Source organism: Notolabrus celidotus, chromosome 20 (genome assembly GCF_009762535.1).
Source record: "Notolabrus celidotus isolate fNotCel1 chromosome 20, fNotCel1.pri, whole genome shotgun sequence".
Taxonomy (NCBI): Eukaryota; Metazoa; Chordata; class Actinopteri; order Labriformes; family Labridae; genus Notolabrus; species Notolabrus celidotus.
Window position 1 is genome coordinate 5,380,480 of NC_048291.1, and position 22,908 is coordinate 5,403,387.

At 42.4% G+C, this 22,908-nt stretch overlaps 1 protein-coding gene across 1 annotated transcript in view; it reads right to left on the reverse strand.

Annotated features, from left to right (window-relative positions):
* Positions 1 to 2,366: 2,366 nt before the first annotated feature.
* Positions 2,367 to 22,908, reverse strand: part of LOC117832672 (myosin-11-like) — a 39,877-nt gene continuing 19,335 nt past the window's right edge. The window contains exons 13-43 of the mRNA XM_034711899.1: positions 22,347 to 22,465; positions 22,116 to 22,268; positions 21,864 to 22,037; positions 21,494 to 21,667; positions 20,292 to 20,406; positions 20,021 to 20,208; positions 19,802 to 19,923; positions 18,841 to 18,910; positions 18,560 to 18,720; positions 18,345 to 18,453; positions 17,786 to 17,917; positions 17,415 to 17,621; positions 17,082 to 17,219; positions 16,883 to 17,006; positions 14,163 to 14,334; positions 13,860 to 14,072; positions 13,580 to 13,724; positions 13,271 to 13,477; positions 12,970 to 13,074; positions 11,021 to 11,173; positions 10,662 to 10,910; positions 10,362 to 10,574; positions 10,067 to 10,279; positions 9,760 to 9,921; positions 8,997 to 9,125; positions 7,554 to 7,642; positions 5,231 to 5,354; positions 4,733 to 4,941; positions 4,537 to 4,645; positions 4,276 to 4,448; positions 2,367 to 2,816 (exon numbers count right to left, since the gene is read on the reverse strand). Coding sequence (XP_034567790.1) covers positions 2,591 to 2,816; positions 4,276 to 4,448; positions 4,537 to 4,645; positions 4,733 to 4,941; positions 5,231 to 5,354; positions 7,554 to 7,642; positions 8,997 to 9,125; positions 9,760 to 9,921; positions 10,067 to 10,279; positions 10,362 to 10,574; positions 10,662 to 10,910; positions 11,021 to 11,173; positions 12,970 to 13,074; positions 13,271 to 13,477; positions 13,580 to 13,724; positions 13,860 to 14,072; positions 14,163 to 14,334; positions 16,883 to 17,006; positions 17,082 to 17,219; positions 17,415 to 17,621; positions 17,786 to 17,917; positions 18,345 to 18,453; positions 18,560 to 18,720; positions 18,841 to 18,910; positions 19,802 to 19,923; positions 20,021 to 20,208; positions 20,292 to 20,406; positions 21,494 to 21,667; positions 21,864 to 22,037; positions 22,116 to 22,268; positions 22,347 to 22,465 — 4,877 coding nt within the window. The 3' untranslated portion in view covers positions 2,367 to 2,590. The remainder of the gene's footprint in view (positions 2,817 to 4,275; positions 4,449 to 4,536; positions 4,646 to 4,732; positions 4,942 to 5,230; positions 5,355 to 7,553; positions 7,643 to 8,996; positions 9,126 to 9,759; positions 9,922 to 10,066; positions 10,280 to 10,361; positions 10,575 to 10,661; positions 10,911 to 11,020; positions 11,174 to 12,969; positions 13,075 to 13,270; positions 13,478 to 13,579; positions 13,725 to 13,859; positions 14,073 to 14,162; positions 14,335 to 16,882; positions 17,007 to 17,081; positions 17,220 to 17,414; positions 17,622 to 17,785; positions 17,918 to 18,344; positions 18,454 to 18,559; positions 18,721 to 18,840; positions 18,911 to 19,801; positions 19,924 to 20,020; positions 20,209 to 20,291; positions 20,407 to 21,493; positions 21,668 to 21,863; positions 22,038 to 22,115; positions 22,269 to 22,346; positions 22,466 to 22,908) is intronic.

The following is a 22,908-nucleotide window of genomic DNA, read 5'->3' on the forward strand; positions in this document are numbered from 1 at the left end:
ATTAGGGGTCTCTCAAACATCACTTCTTTTTTTTCTTCTTCCTACATTAGCTCTGTGACTCGGCTGTAACAAGACGTAACAGAGAAAACAAAACATATTTAAACCACCTAAAAGATTAATAAATATCAATATATTAAATTAACAAAGTATATATTATATGAGTCGAAACTCTCCTCTCTCATTCCTTAACTTCACAAGATTTGGAATCAAACTGTGGACGCTGGATAGGATGGTTCTTTCCCTTTTGTAAATATGATGATGAAAAGTAAGCAGAGCAGATTGGAAGTTTTAAAGCTCCAGTGAGTAATTTTTAACTGGTTATAAAACAGGATGAAATACATTTTGGTGTCACATTATGACCTCCAAAAGCAAACAAGACGCTCATGATAAAATTTAGCTGTAGCTTTAAGTCATTTCTAAAGTTTGAAAACACTACTTGGAGGGGTAGGCTAGTGTTGTAGTCTAGACCACATTAACTGAGACTAAGAGACCAAGACCATATATATATATATCAATGAAAAATCATCATATGAGTTTTTTTTTGGTTTTTTTAAGTTATATTTTTTGGCCTTTTTGCCTCAATTTGTTAGAACAGCTGAAGAGAGACAGGAAATGTGGGGAGAAGAGAGTGGGGGAAGACATGCAGGAAATGGTCGACTGGCGAGGAATCGAACCAGCGACCACTGCGACGAGGACTGTGACCTCTGTATGTGGGGCGCTTAGACCGCTAGGCCACCAGCGAGAGTTAACAAAATGAAAGACTTCTGTTTATTTGATTTAAGTTTGCTTTAAATACAATTGACAGCAACAAACAAGGTTTTGTTTTTGTCTTTGTTGCCTTTCTTTTGACACGCTGTGAGAGACTTTTGACTCCTTATGTTTCGTTTTGTCGTCGTTAGTTTAACTTTCATTTCAGATTAGAGTTCAAATTGAGATTTCCGTTACCTGTGATCTCAGGAGAGGTTGGAGGTCGTAGCGGGAGCTGAGCAGGATTATTTTGTCAAGCCTTAATTGAGTTATAATTGTTGACTGTAGTAATCCTGCGGCAGGTATTTTAGCTGTGCCCTTCTGAAGCACTGTGTAAGTCGGAGCCGTAATAGGTCCAAGAAAAATGAATGAATTGAGAAGGGGGGTGGACAGGGGGGTTCTCTCTTATCACAGGAGTGACAGGGACACAGAATGCATCAGTGGTGGTCTCTACCGGTCTTGATATAAAATAAGGAGTCTGCTCAGTCTGAAACGGAGACCAGACTGAGTAAAAATGCTTTCAATTCCGAGACCAAAACCAGTTTCAGATACTACAACACTAGGGTAGGTGTCAGATAAATAACTCTGCATGGCAAATATTCTTGATAAGTGATCATTTTTTTGTTGAAAAGGAAGCAGGATGACATATTTTGTAAAAAAAAAAAACCCACACGTTCACATTCACATGTAGTAATGTAGTACCTGCTCTGTCAACAGGGGGCGCCAAAATCAACCCAAGCTAAAAGTTCCTCACAGGAGCTTTAAATAATTCTAAACACTCACATCTTGAGCTGTCCTGGTTACAGTTAGAGTGTCATAAATATGAGTAATTCTAGTTTTGTTATTCTGCACAGCAACAGCTGACCTGATATAAAAACGGACTTCATCCATCTCACTGCACAGCTACAATCTGCACATTGCACATTCTTTTAATAGCTGATTAAAAACTGTGTATTTAAATTCAGACGATGGTGGAAAAATGACCTGTGTAATATTTCAAAATGTATCAACATCATTTCTTTGAGCTCAAATGTTCCTGTTTGAGAAGCTGAAACCAGAAGATATTGAATTACTGATTAAAAAGCGGGTCTTGAAGTAGCTATAAATAAATATGTGAACTTTTTAAGAAGAGGAAATAAACAAAAATGGACGTATAAGTGACCAGAATGATGTTTCATAAATAATGGAGCGATGGGGTCAAATATTTAGTCAGGATATAGAGAGACAGGAAGTATAGGGAGTAGAGAGTGCATGAAGACATAGAGCTCCTGTACATGGGGCGCATGATTCAACTCCTAGAAGAGCAGCGCCTGTTTTTGTTTATTTTAACATGTTTTTGTTTGTTTGTTTGATTAAGAAGACCAGAGATAGGACAGAAACAGCCAAAATGAAGCATTCAAATAAATAAATAACAAAGTAGTAAGAACATTTTGTCAAATTTAGCTACTATGATGTGACTTATATGCAGGAAAAATATAAATTCTTTATATTTGAAGACTAGAACTGATATTTTTTGGCTGAATTGAACTGTAAAACAGAGGTCAGATTTTTAAAAAACTGAATTAATGTAAGAACTATTAAAATTAACCTTTCTGATTGATATGTTGCATGATATTTTTGGGATAAAGTAGAATTTTGTAACTATAAAAGAATAAAAGTTTAGGCATCTTTTCATTTTATTTTGTATTTTTCTCTCTTTTTAGCCTTGATTTCTTCATATATTCACTCAGTATTAGTCTTTTAGTTCATCATAATCTTAAAATTTAAATTAATGGTGTTAAAGTATTTCTATAAAAAGACTCCGCCCCCATTTTTTGCAGCTGAAACCTGATCTGTAATCTCTCTACTCGTCTGGGGGGTACTCCTCCATGCGGTTCTCCAGTGGGGGGCTGCAGGCGCGAGGAGACGGGCTCCTTGGTGGCTCCTCCTCCTGCAGCTCCACTGAGTTCTCCTTGATGGTGCTCCTCCTGCTGATGCTCCCTCCCAGCCCCAGGCTCCTCATCCCGCCGCCGCCGCTGCTCCGAGGGCTGGGGCTGCTGAACGACGCCTCCCCACCGCTGCTGCCACGCCTGGGGAACACCCGAGGAGGAGGAGGAGGAGGAGCAGCACCAGGAGGAAGAGAAAGAGAGGAGGAAGAGGAGGGTCAGAAGGAGGTGCAGGACAGAGGAAGAACAGAGAGCAGTTTGTTGCAAAGTGAGGTTGTTTGTAAAAAAAAAGTTGAAGCCCCTGAAATGTTGCAGCGGGTGTAAACTGAAGAGGTTTAAGGACAGTGATGAAGAGGAAAAAAAGCTCCATGAGGAAGAGGAGAACATTCCCAGGAGGCTTTGAGGACAGTTTGCAGATCAGAGGTGTCTGAGGAAAAAGTGTGAAGCAGGACATGAAAGGAGGAAGAGGACATTTAAAATCACGGATCATCTGAGGCCTTCACAGATCACGTTTTCACAATTTACAGTCAGGAATCCAACAAGTCCCCCAATCCACCGTGATTTAAGCTTGAATTTATTTGATATATGTGTATGAATATGGAGGATGGAAGCTGGAAGTAATACAGAAATACAGATGCTAATCAAACATCTAACACATTTAAATTCTATCAGCTGATAAAGTTCAACTTTCAAATTCTTTTTTCAATATGTTTGTTTTGCCTTGTTATTATTTTATGATTTTAATATAGAAATAGGATTAAAAAATCCTTAAATTTTCAACTGAAAATACAAGAAGAAGTTGTCATCAAAACTTCATAAAAACCTATTTTCATACTAAAAAATTTCATCAAAAAATTCAAAAAATGTTCAAAACTTTAGACAAATTTTTTTTAACTCCGTTTTAAAAAAATATGTTATAATTAAAATATATATATTATTCGTTAAAACTCTTGACATTTTCAGAAAACTGTCCATGAAAGAATTCTGGAAAAGTCCTAGATTTTCCCAAACCTCTTCTTAAACCTCCCAGAAATCTTAATACAAATTCAAAAATTTTCCATTGAAAATTCCAAAATGTATCATCAACAATCCCCAAAAATCTTCATTGAAAAATAAGAAATATTATTATTTTTAATTTTAAACAAAGTATTCTTCTGAATTAATAAAAAAACTCAACTTATAAAAATGTTCAAATTCATACAAAATTCCTGAAAATTTCCTTCAAAAATGACACCTGATTTTCCCCCTAAATAATGAAATAATGGTAATTAATTAGTTTGTTTAAGTTTCAGACAAGATACAATACACTGATTCAAAAATATATCCAGCTCCTTGGACAGCTCCACTGAACGCTGTGACATTATATGTTACTAATATATTCCTATTCTTAATTCTATTGTTGTATTTTGCAGCATTGATCCTCCATCAAAGAATGTTGTTAATCCCAGCCTTCACTCTTACAGGCTGACAGATTATTTGAATGTAGTATTATTCATTTTGATGGAGTCAGTTATCTTCATCCAGTGATTGTCTAAGTTATTATATTAATTGATTTTGACCCCTGTGCTTTTTTTACCCAGAGTTCAGTCTGCCTCTTCATTACCTCAGTTTGCTCCTGAGTGAAGTTATCTCTCTGCTCATCCCATCATTGGCCTCGCTCGCCTCCTCCAGCTCCCTCTGCAGTTTCCTCCGAGCGGCCGCCATGCGCTGAGCCTCCTCCTCCGCCTCCTCCAGCTGATGCTTCAGCTGCTTCACCCTGATGTTTCCTTTCTCCGCCTGCACCGAACAAACACATCATTTTATTCACAGGTAAGTGAAAAATCTCCATGACATCATTTCTTTCTTTCATGCAGATCGGGGTTACCTGGTCTTTGTACTGCTGAGCCTGTTTCCTCTCATCCTCCACCTGGATGCTGATATCCTTCAGCTTCTTCTCCTTCTGACGCAGGTTCTTCCCGGTGACCTGGCGCTCTCTGCACAACACAAACATCACAAAGTCACCACCGCACCAGAGCATTCAAACCCTCCTGCAGCTTCTTTTCTCCACCGTGCAGCGTCACCTGCTCTCGATCTCCAGCTGCTCCTCCACCTCTCTCAGCTTGGCCTCGAGGGCGGCGATGGAGGATTTGAGTTTGGAGCGGCCCTGACCCTCGATCTCCTGCAGTTTGGCCTTCAGGTCTCGGTTCTGTCTCTCCAGCTGCTGCCGGGATCCCTCCTTAGTCTGGGAGGCCGATCTCTCCGCTGTGAGCTCTGCGCCCATCTGCTCCACCTGCAGGGAGCGGTCAGGACACGGGCAGGTAACTTAAGAGGAAGGAATCCAGCCTTCTTTTCAAAAACACCACAGGAAGCAGCATCTAAACCTTAAATACAACACTTTTCCTATTACTTAAAGGATTGTTGTCGTCAGTGTTTCCACAGAAAACAGATTTATTTAGATCCTAATCAAAGCTGAGGTTTCAAGCTTTGCAGCCCCTCTATAAAGTCTGTGTGGTGTAAAAGTCGTCTGGCTGGTCCTCATGTGATCCCTCTTCCCTCTTTCCAGTCCGCCCTGAACCTACCAGCTGCTGACTCTTCCTCAGTCGGTCATTCAGGCTCTCCACGTTGGTCTGCTCCTCCTCCAGCTCCTCCTCCAGCTGGCTGATCTTTGCATCAAGACGGCGCTTTTCATCAGAGGATATAGATCTGAAGGGAGGGAGGGTGAGGGAGGACGGATGAGAGGAGGAGAGAGACGATCAGAAGAAAATAAACAAAAACTTTCTGAAGGTGGAGCCGATGTTCTCCTCTGAGACTGTAGTTTTAATCTAGCATGATGTATTTTAGATAGTTGCTCTTGTTTCGTTCCCTTTCTTGAACTGAAACGTTCTGGTAAAATGATGATTTCATCTTTAAACAACAACAATAGATCGACTCCTGACCACATTTACGTTACATTTGTGGTGAATTTGAAGACACCCAGAAGATAAATCCTGATCTTTCTGAAGGTAACCGGACTGTTTTTCTTGCGTCCACTTTTCGGCTAAATCTTTCCCTTAGTCATGACGGCAAAATGTTAGAAAATAAAAAAACCTGTGAATCCTAAAAGTGTTAAAAATGTAAGGAATAAAGTATGAACCATGATTGACTAATCAGACTTCCACCAGATCTGTGTCCGGTCTGTCTCCAATCTGCTGTTGTGTTTTCAGAGCGCAGCACGGAGCAGGACCGCCGGACAGCTGGACTCATGTGATTCTCCTCTTCCTCTCCTCATCCATGTTGTCTTTCTGGTCCTCTGAAAACCTCTGACCTGTTGACTCCAGGCCTGGCTCCGCTCATCATGACGGTTTGTTGTTGTAGTTAAGTGAAATACGAGTGTTTTATTCTGAAAATTAACCGGATGTTCTCATTTTGTTTTGGTGCCTGACTTCCTGTCCCGCTCCATCTGCTCTGTTGAGATCAATGCGGTTGAGAGTTTGCAGAGGAAGAACGAGACTCAGCAGGCTGACGGAGAGAGGGGATACCTTCTTCTCTAACTGGAAAGCAGGAGAGATCCTGAGTTACCTGGTGGTGCAGGTGTGTTAACTGTGAGCCCATGAACCCAGAGAGCTCCTGCTGCAGGAGTGGGACTTGGTAACGACAGTTCTTCAGGACCTTTCTGGATCAGAGGATACCAGCGGCTCACTGCTGTTTCACCCACTTTCTTCAAATTTTAGAGGTTAAATCAGAAAACAAGGAAAGCTGAATGGACAGAGCGTTTTTTTCTGAAAATTAACCGGATGTTTTCATTTTGTTTTGGTGCCTGACTTCCTGTCCCGCTCCATCTGCTCTGTTGAGATTGATGCATCATGCTCCGGCATCCAGCAAAAATAGAAGTCTTGTGTATCTGATCCGGAGGACTCCGACCTGCTGCTGAGACGCAGCTGGAACGCAACGAAGCGGATCCAGTGGAAGTTAACACATTGACTAGAATTAGGGATGGGTACGGAATTCTGTACTTTTATAGGTACCGACCGAATTCCGCCGGTACTACCGAGTACTGATTCACGTAAAATCAAACAGTAACATGTTTCGGTACCTGAACGCCTCCTTGTGACTGTGAGGGAGTGGAAGAGTAGGCGAGTTTCCATACTTTCGCCCTGTAATAAAGTCAGAGACTGATCGGGTGGACTTCTCTGCTCTCTGCGAGCCAAACGGAGCCCGCAGCTGACGGGCGCGCGCACTCACCGCGAGGCAGAGCTGCTCTCGCTCCGACTACCTGCCCTGTTTATAACGGTTCCTGTGTGCGTGAATGCCCAACAAGTAAGGTGTGTGTCCTGTTATTATAAAGAGACAGAGAACTGACTTTTCCCCATCTGCAGGTGTTCATGTGTGTTCACTGATAAACTCCCGAAAGAGTAATTAGACACCAGGAGCACGTGTCAGCTAATATATCTAACCACCTATATTATCCTGTTTCTGTTCATTTCATGTTAAATGAAATAAATATGTTAAATCTAAGAAAATTTTGATTTCATTATTAAACAAATTAACATTTATTACCACATAAACACACAAAAGTACCTAAAATTGGTACCGTTGAGTACCGGTACTGATTCCCAGGTACCGGGTATCGGTACCGTATCGGTTGAAATGTGAAAGGTACCCATCCCTAACTAGAATAGAAATCAGATCTGGTGTCGTGATGGATCGGAGACAGACTGAAAAGCAATTCAGGACCTCTCCTTCTCAACAGGCTGATATATTTCTTCTGTTAACGTATTCTGTCATATTTAAAGTATAAATGTTCGGGTGCTACTTGGCCAAACATTTCCTCTCTCTCTTCAGCCGATAACGGCAAAGAAATGCCTCAAATACAACTTTTTAAAAAGAAAACCCAAAACACAAATATCAACACTCGACACTCACTTTCCGGAGGCGTTGTTGGCCAGCTCTTCAGACATCTCGTCTCTCTCAGTCTCTGCCTGCTTACGAGCTCTCTCAGCTGCTGCCAACATCTGAATGCACAGAAAAGGAGGAGAAGTTAAAGGTGACATATCACGCTTTTTTCATCAATATATATTGGTCTAAGAGGTCCCCAAAACATGTCTTTAAAGTTTATGCTCAAAAAAACACTTTGAAATCAGATTTTGGTCTGCCTGAAAAACCCTCTTCTTCAGTCCTCCTCAGAACACTCTGTTTTCTCGCTGACCACGCCCCCTCAGGAAGTGGATGTGGCCTCGGCTCTCCAGCACGTTGATCTAATGTTTACATGTTGGCTGAATATACACGGCTGCTCACAGATAGCGTTACTTCAACCCTCTGAATCTGATCCTGACGGAGAGGCGCCTGCAGCAGGACCTTTCTGAAGGATTGGTCACAGATTTAGTGTTTCTTGTTGTTTTATTTATCAGTATGTCGACGTGTGTCTTGGTACACAGCTACAGCTACGACATGTAGCTATGTGGCTATGCTAACTAGCGCTAGCACTTATCCATGAAAAGTAAAAATCATCCACTAGATCTTCAAATCTGCAGACGTGGGGAGTAAAACTGACCTCTGCCAGAAAGGCAGCAGGACCTTTCTGAAGGATTGGTCACAGATTCTGCGTTTCTTGTTGTTTTATTTGTCAGTATGTCGACGTGTGTCTTGGTACACAGCTACAGCTACAGCTACAGCTACAGCTACAGCTACAGCTACAGCTACAGCTACAGCTACAGCTACAGCTACAGCTACGACATGTAGCTATGTAGCTATGCTAACTAGCGCTATCACTTTTCCATGGAAAATAAAAATCATCCACTAGATCTTCAAATCTGCAGACGTGGGGAGTAAAACCGACCTTTGTGTTTATTAAGACAGCCTACAACTAGCATGCCTCCCTCCTAAGCTCCTTGTTAGCACACATTTGTGCAGGTAATGAAAAACGGAGGGGGGATTCAGTATTATTTTATACAGTCTATGGGCTGAACAAGCTCCGAGCTCTGACTCTGTTACAGACCGGATATTGTTGTGACGTAACAAAAACACGGAAGTCTGAAACGGCTCGTTTCAGCACACATTTACAGAAAGGTGGAGAAATCAGAACAGGGGCAGAATGGATTATTTTCATTCTCGGGGGGTTTCTAGACATGCCAGGGACACATATTTCAGGTAGAGAACCATTAAAAAGTCGATTTTGCATGATATGTCACCTTTAAATGTGTAAAAAGACACGCAAGAACACAAATAAACAAGATGATATTAAAGCAGGGTGAGATTTAAGATGCATGCCCTGATCGTTGGTAAGTATGAATGTTCTAAGAGCGAAAGGTCAGAGTCAGAAGTCAGAGCGTGTAAAGAGACTCACTGCTGTGTTGTTCGTGTTCTCACCTCGTGCAGCTGGACGATATCCGCCTCCATTGCTTTGGATCTGCGCTCAGCCTCCCTGGCTGAGGTCTGGACCTCCTTATGAGCTGCACGTGAGTCCTCCAGGTCCCTCTGCAGATCCTTCACTTGGCCCTGTGAGGAGAGCAGAGGAGGTTCATGCATTAAACTGGATGGGTTTTTTGTACTCTCGCTTTTAACTGAGTTTTATTCTTATAACAGTTTTATTTAACATTAATGTATAAATGTATTTATCATCTAGTTCAACTTTTAGTCACTTTTTATTTAATTTAATCAATTAATTAGTTTATTATCTAGTTCACTCTTTATTTATTATATTTTATTCTATTTATTTATTTATTTGTTTATTTATTTGTTTTAAGTATAGCATCTTATTTTCTTTTAATGATTTAATATTTTAGTGTTTTATTAATCTTAGAAAGTTATTTTATTTTGGGTGAGTTTCATTTCCTGTGTTGAGTTTTAACATCTTATGTTTCCTCATTAAGATATCATGAGAGCTCTTCCTCAAATTATTTTTTATTTATTTATTTATTTATGTATTATTTTAAGTATAGCATTTTATTTTCTAGCATCTTTCTCCTTTTTTAATTTAAAAAAAAATTGATTTTAAGTTGTTTGTATGTACAGCACTTTGTGTGACAATGTCATTGTATGAAAAGTGTTTTATAAATAAAGTCTGATTGATTGATTGATTGATTGATTGATTGATTGATTGATTGATTGATTGATTGATGTTTTTGCTCACCTGGATCTTGCGCAGCTGCTTGATGGCCTCCTCACGCCCCCTGTTGGTGGCCTCCAGCTGGTCCTCCATGTCCGTCAGCTCCCCCTCCAGCTTCTTCTTGCTGCCTGAGGCCTGACCTCGCTGCTTCTTCTCCTCCTCCAGCTCAGACTCCAGCTCACGCACCTGACAGAGAGAGACAACATTTCTTTAAACTCTTCATTTTAATGTCATATTTCTTCATTTGGACTAAAAATTGTAACCAGACCGCCTCATTTAAGGTCTAAACATACAGTATGTATAAAGAGAGACGCAGCTGGTCTCACTCTACCTGTTTCAGCAGCTGCTTCCTCTTCTCCTCGCCCATCTCGTCCCGAGCGTGCAGCTCCCTCTCGTGCTGAGCTCTCAGCGCCTGAGTGTTCACCTCCAGACGCAGCTTGGCGTCCTCAGCCACCTGCAGCTCGTCCTCCAGCTCCTCCATCTGTGTCCTCATCTCCTCCACCATGGCCTCCAGGCCCCTCTTGGCCTTCTCCAGATCGTGAACCTAACGACAGACAGACGAAACATCAGAACAGAATTCACTCTGACTTTGAAATGATTGTTTTTGTTCAGAAGAATCCTCTTACACTCTTTCCCACGTCGTCCTTGGAGCTGACGAGGTCCTCCATCTCAGCTTTGAGGCTCTTCATCATCTTCTCAGACTCCTCCAGAGCATCCTGGTGCTCCTCTAGAGCTCTGGCCAAAGCTAACACCCGGGTCTCCTTCTCCCTGGCGTCTGCCTCCGCTCGATCTCGCTCCTCTGCAAATTTGCTGGACACTGCACGCTCCTCTGCCAACATCTGACCGACACAGCAGATCACAGGAGGTTAGATGTAAACTCAAAAAGGGACACTACACACTTGTGGATTCATTTTTAAGAGTGTCACCTGGTCAAACTTCTTCTGCTTCTTCTCCAGGTTGGACACAAGCTGTCTCTGTCCGTCCAGGTCCATGAGGACGTCCTCCAGCTCCTGCTGCATCCGACTCCGGCTCTTATCCAGCTTGTCGTAGGCCGACGCCTTCTCCTCGTAGTCGTTGTTTGCTGCCTCCAGATCCCTCTGCAGACGCTTCTTCCCCTCCTCCAACATCTCCACTGAGCCCGACATCTCATCCAGCTTCTTCTTGTAGTCGGACACCTGAGAGGACGTCACACAGGAACATTAATAAGTCTTCAACCATGGTAAGCTGCAGCTTTCTTTAGCTTCTCCTTCTCCTTAACGTTCAGATTTATATGTAAGTTGTTCACCTGCATGTTGAGGGTGGAGACCTGCCTCTCCACCCCCCGCTTGGACTCTGTCTCCTCCTCGAGCTGCTCCATCAGGCCGTTCCTGTCCTCCTCCATCTGACGCAGACGTCCGGACAGATTCAACTTCTGCCGGGTCTCTTCTGCCAGCAGCTCCTGGAGAGGAAAAAGGACTTTGGTGTGAACTGAGAGTATTAAAAATGAGTGAGATTTCATGATGTTTAAGGTCTTTACAAGGTTTTGAGACTTGACTCAGGCAAATCTGGAAGTTGCATCTTCTCCAAATGGTATAATTGGTGACTAATGGCCCTGTCACACCTTGATCATCTAGCCAACGTTTTCCTGACGTATCAAAATGCCTCTAAAACGCTGACATACGCTGATGTTATTTTCCATTTTTGCAGTATACATAGCATATTCATAACTTATGCCCAACGAATAGTCCACTTGTGCAAAGCGCATGGCAGTGTATAAAAAGGCTGCCTCTCTTTAAAGGTGACATATTACGCTCTTTTTCATCAAAATATATTGGTCTAAGAGGTCCCCAAAACATGTCTTTAAAGTTTATGCTCAAAAAACACTTTGAAATCAGATTTTGGCATGCCTGAAAAACCCTCTTCTTCAGCCCTGTTCAGAGCGGTCTGTTTTCTCTCTGACCACGCCCCCTCAGGAAGTGGGTGTGGCCTCGGCTCTCCGGCACGTTGATCTAATGTTTACATGCTGGCTGAATACACACGGCTGCTCACAGACCCGCGTTACTTCAACCCTCTGAATCTGATCCAGAATCTGATCCTGACGGAGAGGCGCCTGCAGCAGGACCTTTCTGAACGATTGGTCACAGATTTAGTGTTTCTTGTTGTTTTATTTGTCAGTATGTCGACGTGTGTCTTGGTACACAGCTACTAACATGTAGCTATGTGGCTATGCTAACTAGCGCTAGCACTTATACATGATAAATAAAAATCATCCACTAGATCTTCAAATCTGCAGACGTGGGGAGTAAAACCGACCTTTGTGTTTATTAAGACAGCCTACAACTAGCATGCCTCCCTCCTAAGCTCCTTGTTAGCACACAAGTGTGCAGGGAATGAAAAACAGAGGAGGGGTTGAGTTGTATTTCATACAGTCTATAGGCTGAACAAGCTCCGAGCTCTGACTCCGTGACAGACTGGATGTCGTTGTGTCGTATGAAAAACACTGAAAACTGAAACGGCTGGTTTCAGCACACATTTACAGAAAGGTGGAGAAATCAGAACAGGGGCAGAATGGATTCTTTTCATTTTCGGGGGGTTTGTAGCCATTAACCATTAAAAAGTTGAATTTGCATGATATGTCACCTTTAATGACGATGTATACATTTTGAAATTAGATGCACTTCATTGGTGATTAAAAAAGGTGTGTGTTATTAAAAACTCTGCAGTCTCTCTTTGTAAGAACATAATGAGAGGAGTGAAACCAGCAGGAACACAACCTCTGCTCTTTACAACAAGTTACACTTATTGACTGCAGTGCTTTCAAAAACTGAACATTTTGAACTTCATTTCATTCAACAACAGCAGCTTTATCGTTGAACACCAGCAGACCTCGGCAAGCTGGCTTCAGCTTCTGTTTCAGAGGCTCTGCTATTTGACACTGAGTGAGGGCTCCAAGGCTTCTCACTCGCACACACAAGCAGACACACAGCTCTACGTGTGTGAACGTGTGTCAACCATCCCATAACTTACCTACAACTTATGGCAGGCGTATGCCGGACGTATGATCCATATTCTGCTTATGTGACGTATACCAGCGTGCTTCAGTGTGCTCTTAACTTATACTAAACTTACCTTTATTTTATGCGACACACGCCAGTGTATTGCCAATTTTTTTACACGCCGGCATACACTGGCTAAATCGTCAAGGTGTGACAGGGCCATAAAGCGTCTTCATGAGATGTGAGGGGAGTTACTCACCTGTGAATCTTGGAGCTGTGAGGACAGAGTGGAGACGTCTTTACTCAGCTTGATGTTCTTTCCCTCGGCCTCGTTCAACACGCTCGACATGCTGTCCAGCTCCATCTGGAGAAAAGGAGACGAGGCGTGAACTTGAGTACAAAATACTTTAATTTCTAGCATTAAATGAGACATAAAACATTTTCAATTCAGCAAAGATGAATGAAACTTTTGTTGTTGCGTTTTCAGACCCGAGCAAAAGTTCAGCTTAAAACCAAATCACTGCTCTGGTTTTTAAATCAGTCCTAAAGTCCTGACTCACCGTCATCTTGGAGACTTTCTCCCCCAGCTCGGTCTTCTGCCTCTCGCTCTCTTGGAAGCGAGTGTGCAGCTCGTTCAGCTGACCCTCCACCTTCTTCTTCTTGTGCTCCACGTCCTGTTTGGCGCTGGCCATAGATCTCAGGTCGCCGCTCAGGTCTGAATTCTCCTTCTCCAGAGCCTGCTTGGCCTTCTCTAGACCAGCTCTCACCTGGACGGAGAGACACGTTGAGTCGACGGAGAGACAATAAATGTTTTTGTTTTTATCTAATCTAACAACATAAATCAGCAGTGGGCGTTTTTTTTTTTTTACCCTCTTGCCCTGCTCCAGCTGCTCATTCAGCTCCTCCACGGCCTGGCTGTGTTTCTGTCTCAGGTCCTGGACCTGGGCCTCGTGGCCCCGCCCCTCATCTTCCATGGCTTTCTTTAGCATGGCCACCTCCTGCTCACGCTTTGCCCTGCCAGTCAGACAAACACAAAACATCATAACCAAGCGGCAACCTCCGGTCTAAAAATACAAGTCAGACCGGGAAGTCTGCCTCTACGCAGATGATACTGTTGTTTATTGTTCTACACCCCAAAGATGATCTCACCGTAGCTCCTGCTGGGCGGCCGTGGTGTCCAGGCTGTCCTCCAGCTCAGTGCGCAAAGCGTTCAGCTCCTCTCCGAGGTCCCGACGAGCTGCCTCCACCTTCGCTCTGGCTCCTCTCTCCGCCTCCAAGTCCTCCTGCAGCTCTGAGATCACAACCTCCATCTCTCGAACCTTCTTCACCGCCGCTCCACGCTGATTAGTCTCCTCATCCAGACTGTGGGCGGGGACACAGAAGAGTTTTTACTGAGAGAATAAGAAAAGCTAAATGTGACTGAAAGCTGTATCTTTGTGTAGTTCCTCCTACCGGCCCTGTGTGGACTGGAGCTCGTCCTCCTTGACGGCCAGCTTGGTCTGGAGATCAGCTAGTTGGGCCTGGAGGTCCCCGTGCTGGTCCTGGAGGTCGGTCAGCTCTGCCTCCACCTTCCTCTTGGCCTTCTCCACATCCTGACGGCCCTTCTCCTCCTTCTTCATACGCACTGCACACACAGAGGAAGAAGATGGACACTTATTTGAGTTTTTTAATTATGCTTTATTTTAAGACAGACAAAGCCCCCCATGGGTTAGGACAGGGGTGTCCAAACTTTTTTCAAAGAGGGCCACATATGATGTTGTCAGAATACCTCAGGGCCAGTGACTCCTACTGAGACTTTGGAATAAAAAAAGTTATATATGAAATATCTATTTAATAACAATTATTTTAAATGTTTTCTCAATAAAACAGTAACTAGGAAGTACCATGTAAAGATTAGCAAACTTTATCTTCTTCCGGAGGAAAATGTTTTTCATTAGGGTCGGGCAATGTGGGAATTGTATCATTATTTTCCTATGGCAGGATCACGATCTGGATTTCATCAAACTTCTTTTTCATGTTGTTTTTAAGACTTTTCTAACCAGCAGACAACATTTTAAGAACAAAATAATTATTTTCCTGAGTTTGGAACATTTTTTTTATGCACCAAATTTTGCCTTTTCTGCACAATTTCATAATTTTGATCTTGTCTTGGGTCCTTTTTTTGTGTCTTCTGAACTTTTAGTGTTCATCAAGAACATTTTCACATCAAGATAAAAACATGAATTTGAAAACCTGACAGCTTTAAGAGTTCTTGTGTTTCTTCTTTATTGCCGTCTTGCAGAATTCCCAGTCCTTTGGCTTTTCAACAAGTAGTTCATATGAAGCTTTTTGAGACATTTCTGGATTGACTTTAGTTTTGTTTGTGTGCTTGAAAGAAACTGCAAATGTACAGATGATTCAGAAGGTGATTCATTTCTTTGCTATGAATAACACAAGTTGAGATGGAAGCTTGGGGCCATAAATAAATGGACCTTGGGCCGCAATTGGCCCCCAGGCCGTACTTTGGACATGCCTGGGTTAGGATGTACACTCTACCTCCCACTACTCCCTCACCTTAATGAGCAAAGAGAGAAGAGAGACTCAAAACCTGCCTTTAACTGAGTCTTATTCCATCTTACTTTATTTACTTATTATCTAGTTCAAATTCAAGGCAATTTTAAAGTCCATAGCCCAAAAAAGAGAATAAATAAATACATAAATAAATATATGATAATAAAAAAAATAATAATATAAATATATAGGAAATAAAAAATAAAAAAGTTAATTAACAAATCAAAATGATTTAATTAGTACTAATAAGAACAATAGAAATACATACAGTTAACTTTAGAGAAAAATAAATAAACAAAAGATAATACAAATAATACAAAATAAATATTAAATAGAAAGTTTAATTAAGAAATCAAAATAATTGTATGAATAATAATTACAATAACAGAAAAAAAAGGACACTTAAAATAAAAATAAATAAAAATAAAATAATAATAAATGTTATACACCTTTTTAAATTTGTATTTCTTAATCTTTTTTAAAGAGCGTTTTGAAGCTCCTTATAACTTTGAGTGCTTAATAATAAATACATTATTATTATTATTGATTCTTGTTTTTAAGTTATATGTTTAGGTCTTTTACACCTTTACTGATAGAGGAGAGGACAGTGGATAGAGTAGGAAACTGGGAGAGAGTGTGCGAATGACATTTGGGAAAGTAGTGATGTGTCGGTCGCGAACGATCCGGCTCTAAGAGCCGGCTCTTTGAAGTGAACGACGGGAGCCGGCTCCTGACAGGGAGCCGTTTTTGTTTTTTTTCCTCGTCTTTTTCTGTGAAAGCCTCACGTGATTGGTCAAGACATGGTGGCGTCTTGACCAATCACGTGTCTACATTGAGCAGAACGGGGAGGGGAGGGGTCAGAGACACAGACGAGAGGGAGAACGTGCGCGACAGAGAGAACGCACTGGAAAGGTGAGAAAACAAGTGACTGCAGAAAACACAGAAAACTTTAGACACATTTAAAAGGCATAGACTGTTCAACGGCAGATGGAAGACTGCAAGGTGAAAGTGTCATCAATCAGGCTCCACAAAAAACCTGCAAAGGCACATTAGAAGTGTCTGTGAAGGTTCTCAGTCATCCAGGTCATGGACATTAGAAGTGTTTATCCATCAGTGCAATGAGTGAAGAATAAAGACAGTCAAGGTAACCTGCTGTTAATGAAGGTGTAAATAATATACATACAATCAGAGATTGGACCTTTTTGTCTAATTGTGAGGGGTCTTGTTTTTGTACTTTATAATTTAATTTCTGTAGAACTCTGCTCCATGTTGAGAATATAAATAAAGCCTTTTAAATGATGCACATTTCATATGATGTATGTTTTTTACATTAGTAATTCATTTTACATATAATTTGACATTATTTTAGGTAATACAGTCATTCAAACAAGAAAAAATCTGAGGAGCCACTTGGGAGCCGAAAGAGCCGGCTCTTTGTAGTGAGCCGAGCCAAAAGAACCGGCTCTCTAAAAAGAGCCGGAATTCCCATCACTATGGGAAAGAGGCCGCAGGCTGGAATGGAACTCGGGCCGCCCCCTATAGGGGCACGCAACTAAATCTAAGGCTAAATCTGCACCTAATGAATACATTAATAAAAATAAATGAGCAGAAGGTTTTCTTACCCTCTAGATCAGAGATCATGGACTCGTGTTTTGCTTTAAGTTTGGTCAGATTCTTGGACTTCTCCTCCTCCTCTGTCAGGTTAGATCCCAAATCAGCCATCCTCTCCTCCAGCAGCTGACGCTCCTGAAAACAGACACAAGAACTCAGTACAAATGTGCATGAGACACAAAGCACAAAGGGAAACTGCTTCTTTAATACCTTAAGCAGTTTGTTATTCTGATCCTCCATCAGCAGAACGTCGTCCTCCAGTTTCTTGACTTTCCCCTCCACGGCCACCTTCTCCAGCGTCAGCTTCTGCTTGGCGTCCTCTTCCTCTGCGATGTGAGACTCCATCATCTGCAGGAAACATCACGCAGGGTTAAATGAAGGCAGAAAATCAAGGGGATTTCAAGAGGGCAAGAAGCTGTAGGTCTGAAAACATCAGCGAAACTTACTTAACAATCAGGTCCAAGAGGCTTGTAATACGAGAAGGAACAACACTACCACAGAGATGCACAAATGTCTTATTAACTTATAACAACGTGTGTCCACCTGCAGCTGCTGCTCCAGGTCCTTCCTCTCCTGCTGCAGCAAGGTGCCGCGCTCCTCCTCCTCCTCCAGACGGCTCTCCATCTCATGCAGCACCTCTTCCAGCTCCTGCTTCTTTGCCTCCAGTCTCACCCTCATCTCCTCGGCCTCCGCGTACAGCTCCGTCTCCGCCTGAAGCTTCGTCTCCAGCTGGGCACGCTCCTCTGCCAGCTACACACACACGCACACACACACACACACACACACACGCACACGCACACGCACACACACACACACACACACACACACACACACACACACAAAGGACGCTGTCGTTTCTAGAGCTACACTTTGAGATTAAAGTACTGGGATAAAAACAACTACAGTCCTCTCACCTGGGTGTGTTTCTGGGAGATTTCTTTCAGCGCCGCTTCGCTCTTGGCCGCCACGTCCTTAGCTGCCTTCAGCTCCTCGTCTTTCTGACCCATCTCCTCTTCTTGTCTTGTTACCTGCAGCAGGGGCTTCACCTGAACCACAGAAATACACACCACACATCTCCAACTTAGTCTTCTATGCACATGTGTCAGATTTTGCATCACTGTAAAGTCTCACAAGAATAGAAACACTGAAAAACTGTGCAAACTACATTTCCCCAGACAGATATTGAGATTCTAACGTTCAGATAACTTGTTTATTCTGAGTTTGCAAAACTTCCTCATGTATTGAAGTGCTAAAAAATATGATGCTGTTGGAGTTTAAAGCACTAGCTGAGCTAAATCTATAGATTTTTTAAATCTTTAACAACTTATTCTACCCTAAAAACATGGAAAACTCAAACATAGAACATGTTTATGCAACTGTTAATGCATGCGTGTGTGTGTGTGTGTGTGTGTGTGTGTGTGTGTGTGTGTGTGTGTGTGTGTGTGTGTGTGTGTGTGTGTGTGTGTGTGTGACCTTGGTGAAGAGCCTCCACCACTGCCAGTTCTTGAGTTTAAGGTAGCAAGCAGCGTTCCTCTGGATGACCTTCATGGCGGTGAGCTGCGCCTGACGTTTACTGAAAGCTCTAAAAACACACAAAGACAGAGCGGACGTTAGCGTGTGCGAAACCTCAGTTTGAGCTTTAAAAGCCGTGAGACGACTGGGTTCAGATATCTGACGGTTCATCGTACTTTCGGGCCAGGAAACCTCGAGCTTGGGCCTGGAAGGCGATGATGACGACGGTGAGTTTGATGTCTCGTTCCTCCTCCAGCTGAGCCAGGACTCCGGTCCTGAAGAACATCTTACTCTGACCGATACGATACAGGTTGGTGTCCAGATCCAGGTGCTTCACCTGAAGGAAGAAGGAGAGAAGTTATAAAAAGTTTCCAGCATATCTACGGGCATTTTAAACTCAGCTTTCAGTATTCAAATTATTCTAGGATACAAAAATGTGTATTTTGTTGCAGCTCACCATCAGAGAGCACGCCTGCTTTCCATCCATGAAGCCCTTAGGGATGGCATTCGCAGCCAGAATCTCATATCTAAAAAAGCAGGAGATAAACACCAGATTTTTTTAATCTACATACAATCCACTTCAGTTAGTGCAGCATGATTTAATATTCTTCAGGTCCATACAAAAAATAAACAAACAAATATAAAATATCTTCAAGAACACAGAAGACACAATGGTTATAGAGCTGTCGACTAAGTTTCATGTTAAGGGAATAATAAATTAAATCAACTTTTTAAAAGGCACGAAAGAGGGGAATAAAATAAGCACTGAAAGAAAAATTTCAAAATCTGTCTCAGATACAAATCGAAAATTGTATATATTAATTGTATAAAACTAAATATTACCTCTGGTGCACTTCTGGAAATCTGGAAAAGAAATATTCTACAAATTGTATTTGATGTTTATAAAAAGTGTCAATGTGTTTGGTGGTTTTATTTTAAAACTGTAAAATAAAATCTAATATTTTTGTCCTGCCCCCCAGTGGACACATTTGAAATTATCCAAATATTTGATGTTTATAAAAAAATATGTTTAAAATAATCATAACTCATAATTTTAACTGATGTGTCAGGTTGTTAGATTTTTAAACTGTAAATCAAACATTTTATTTTTTTGTGCTTCCCCCCAGTGGACACAGTGAGGAACTGCAACCTTTCATTTAATTTGAAATAATCTGAATATTTTCTGTTTATAAAAAATAATGTTTAATTGAATTGTAATTCATCATTTTAGTTGAGGTGTTTTATTTTTAAACTGTAAACCAAACTTTTTGTAATTGTTGTGCTGCCCCCCAGTGGACACAGTGAGGAACTGCAACACTACATTTAATTTGTCAAGACTGGATTAAAAATCAGCAGCAGCACAAAGGTGATGTTTAGCAGACATACTTTAACATAAGTGTTTTTATCAGCTGTCTCACCTCTGCCTAAACTCCTGGAACACGATACGGTTGGGGAATCCCTGTCTGCAGATCCTGATCCCCTCCAGCACTCCGTTACACCGGAGCTGCTCCAGAACCAGGTTGGCGTCCATCTTCCCTGACTGGATAACAAAAGCAGAACAACAAACACTGAGTGCATGCACAAACATTTTCTCTGCACTTAACTTTGGCTCAATGCAGGTTGAAAAGATGACCCACCCTCTTCTCGTGGTTGGGGATGATGCAGCGGACGAAGTTGGGCTGCGTGTTGTGCAGCGTGGTCATCAGTTTGCCCAGAGACTCTTTGTACAGCTGGCCCACCGTGCGGAACATGCCCTTCTTTGATTTGGTGGCTGGTGAGCTTTCGGACATCTTTGTCATCGTCTCCAGACCGACCACTCGGTCAGCTGAAACAGAAGAGAAGATTCAACACACATTTCAATCTCACAACGACAAAGTTCGGTTGGACAGATGTTGAAGGAGGACTGACCGTCCTTCCACAGGTCCTGGATGAAGTTGCTGGAGGAGTTGTTGAGCAGAGCGGTCACGTTGTCGTTCAGAGGATCCATGTTTTTAGTCAGCCAGTTAGCTGCGTTATAGTCCACCTGGAAATGTAGTAATCCAGTTATTTATCCATGTTCATAATCACAATAAAACAGGGATGTATAAGACGATATTTAGGGACACATAAAGTCTCAAAAAGTTGAAATAAATCACTGAATAGATCAAAACGTTTCAACATTTATTGTTTCAAACGCAATTGACTAGTTTCCTTTAACACCTACTTCAAAACCCCTGTGAAGCTGCCACTAGTGTCCACAGGGGGCGCCAAAGTCAACACAAGCAGAACGTTTTTGAAGAGAAGCCCAGGCACATTCTTAAACAGCTGCTCTTTTGATCAAACTATGTTGGTCTTTGGTCCTTCAGTGGGATTTTTAAAGATACAGTCAGTAACGCCCTCTCAGACAAAAGGTGTCTCTAAACCCATCATGAATGCGTCTCTCCCGGTGTTACGGTTTTAAAAGTGACCCTGTAAACTGGAGACCTTCAGCTGAACGTGTCAGTGTTTTTGTAGTTTACACAGCCGTTGAAACACAGAGGGAGTTCCTGGTTTATTAAGATTTCAAAATATCCTCCTTAGATATTTAATGTTTGTCTAAAGACGTTTATGAGGGATGCACTTGGCTGAAAGTCTCCAGTTAACAGGGTCGCTGTTTAAACCAAAACACCAGCCGATCTCTGCCACGGCTTTTTGAGTTAAAAAGGATTTTAAAGCCGTGTTGAAACGTCTTTGCTACTCGCGCTTATCTCCTCTCACGTGTTGATTCAGTGAATCCATCTGTGATGAAATATAGCACCATCTAAAACAGCGCCAGCTGAGTCTCTTCATGATAACAGGCTAACTGTTGTGTTGCTCATAATGATACACAACACAGATGACACATCTGTGTTGAATGGCATTCGTCTTTGTTTTACTGCCCTCTACTGGTCTGGTGGTGTAGTGCATTTCCTTTTTTTTTTCTCCATATGTCACTGGCCTGATTTGCACAATCTACCCGGGACTTCAGCTGTGGTCAAAACGCAGACAACAATGGAGGCACAGGAACCTTTTAGTTCCAGGGAAAGTAGTTCTGGGGGCTAAAACACCCAGGAACTCTTAGTCGAAATGCACCTAAAGACAGGGATGCTCACCTTCCCGGCGTAGTGCAGAACGCTGAACATGAGTTTGTCTTTGTGTTGTTTGGGTTTGGAGAATTTGACGTGACCAGTGTGCGTGTTCAGGAGCTTGTCCACGAAGGAAACATCAGTGGCTTTGGGGAACCAGCACTCCTCGTCCAGCAGGGCCAGGATACCAGGAGGGTTGTTCTGTGGAGGCAGACAAGGAAGTACTTTTAATCAATGAATCAACCTATCGGTGCAAGATGTAGTTTCATGATCCCGTGAAGTGGTGTGGGATCACAGGAGTTCTCTTCATTATGAAACGTACACTATGATTCTAAGTTAAACAATCAAATCTACACATTCAACATAAGAAGGTTTTGCCGCAGTGGCTGGTCCTCACCGGCCTCTCGATGAGCTCAATGCAGGGCTGCAGGTCGAGGCCGAAGTCGATGAAGCTCCACTGGATGCCCTCCCTCTTGTACTCCTCCTGCTCCAGGATGAACATGGTGTGGTTGAAGAGCTGCTGCAGGCGCTCGTTGGTGTAGTTGATGCAGAGCTGCTCGAAGGAGTTATCCTGAAGCAGAGACACATTGCAGCGATTAAAAAAAAATGACAAACTCTACAAAAAAAGAAAGAAATGTTTGTGATTTACCTCGAAAATCTCAAAGCCGGCGATGTCCAAGATGCCGAGGAAAGAGGACGACTGCCTCTTGCTCTTGTCCAGCGTCTTGTTCACTCTGGCCAGGATCCAACGGAACAGGCGCTCGTACATCGCCTTAGCCAGAGCTTCGATCGCAAAATCAGCCTGGAGAGGAGGAGGGAGGTCAAAGTGCAACAGTAGAAAGACTTCTTATGATAATCTGAGAGTGTCAAGAACTTTTACCTGCTGCTTCGTCTGCGCCTTCTGCACCACCTCCCGGCCCACTTTGATGCGAGGAGTGAGGATGGCTCGGGTGAAGTCCACGACGTTGATGCCCTGCAGGTGACACACCTTCTGGGCGGCTGGGGTTGGAGGGTAACGTAGGGCGGAGAAAGACGAGGTCAGAGAGGTTTACAATGTTACAATGTTACAATGTCATTTAGCAGACGCTTTTATCCAAAGCGACGAGAACAAGAACAACACAAGCAAAGATCTAGACAAGAGGAAACAAGATCAGTAAGAGTAACAAAGTGCTTCAAGTCCATTTGGGTGCAGGTACTGCCAAGCAGTGTGAAGGCAATGCACAAAAGTAAAAAAGGATTTTATTTTATTTTTTTAATAATAAAATAAGGAACATCTACAATGAAGCAACTAAACCATTTAAGACCTTCCATTATCATCATCAACAATGAACTTGTCAACACCACAATAATGACCAAAGTACCAAGTGCTGGGTCACTCCAGAGCTGAACACAGGTTCCCAGAGTAGAGCAGGACAGTGCGAGTCAACTGTAGCTGGAAGACA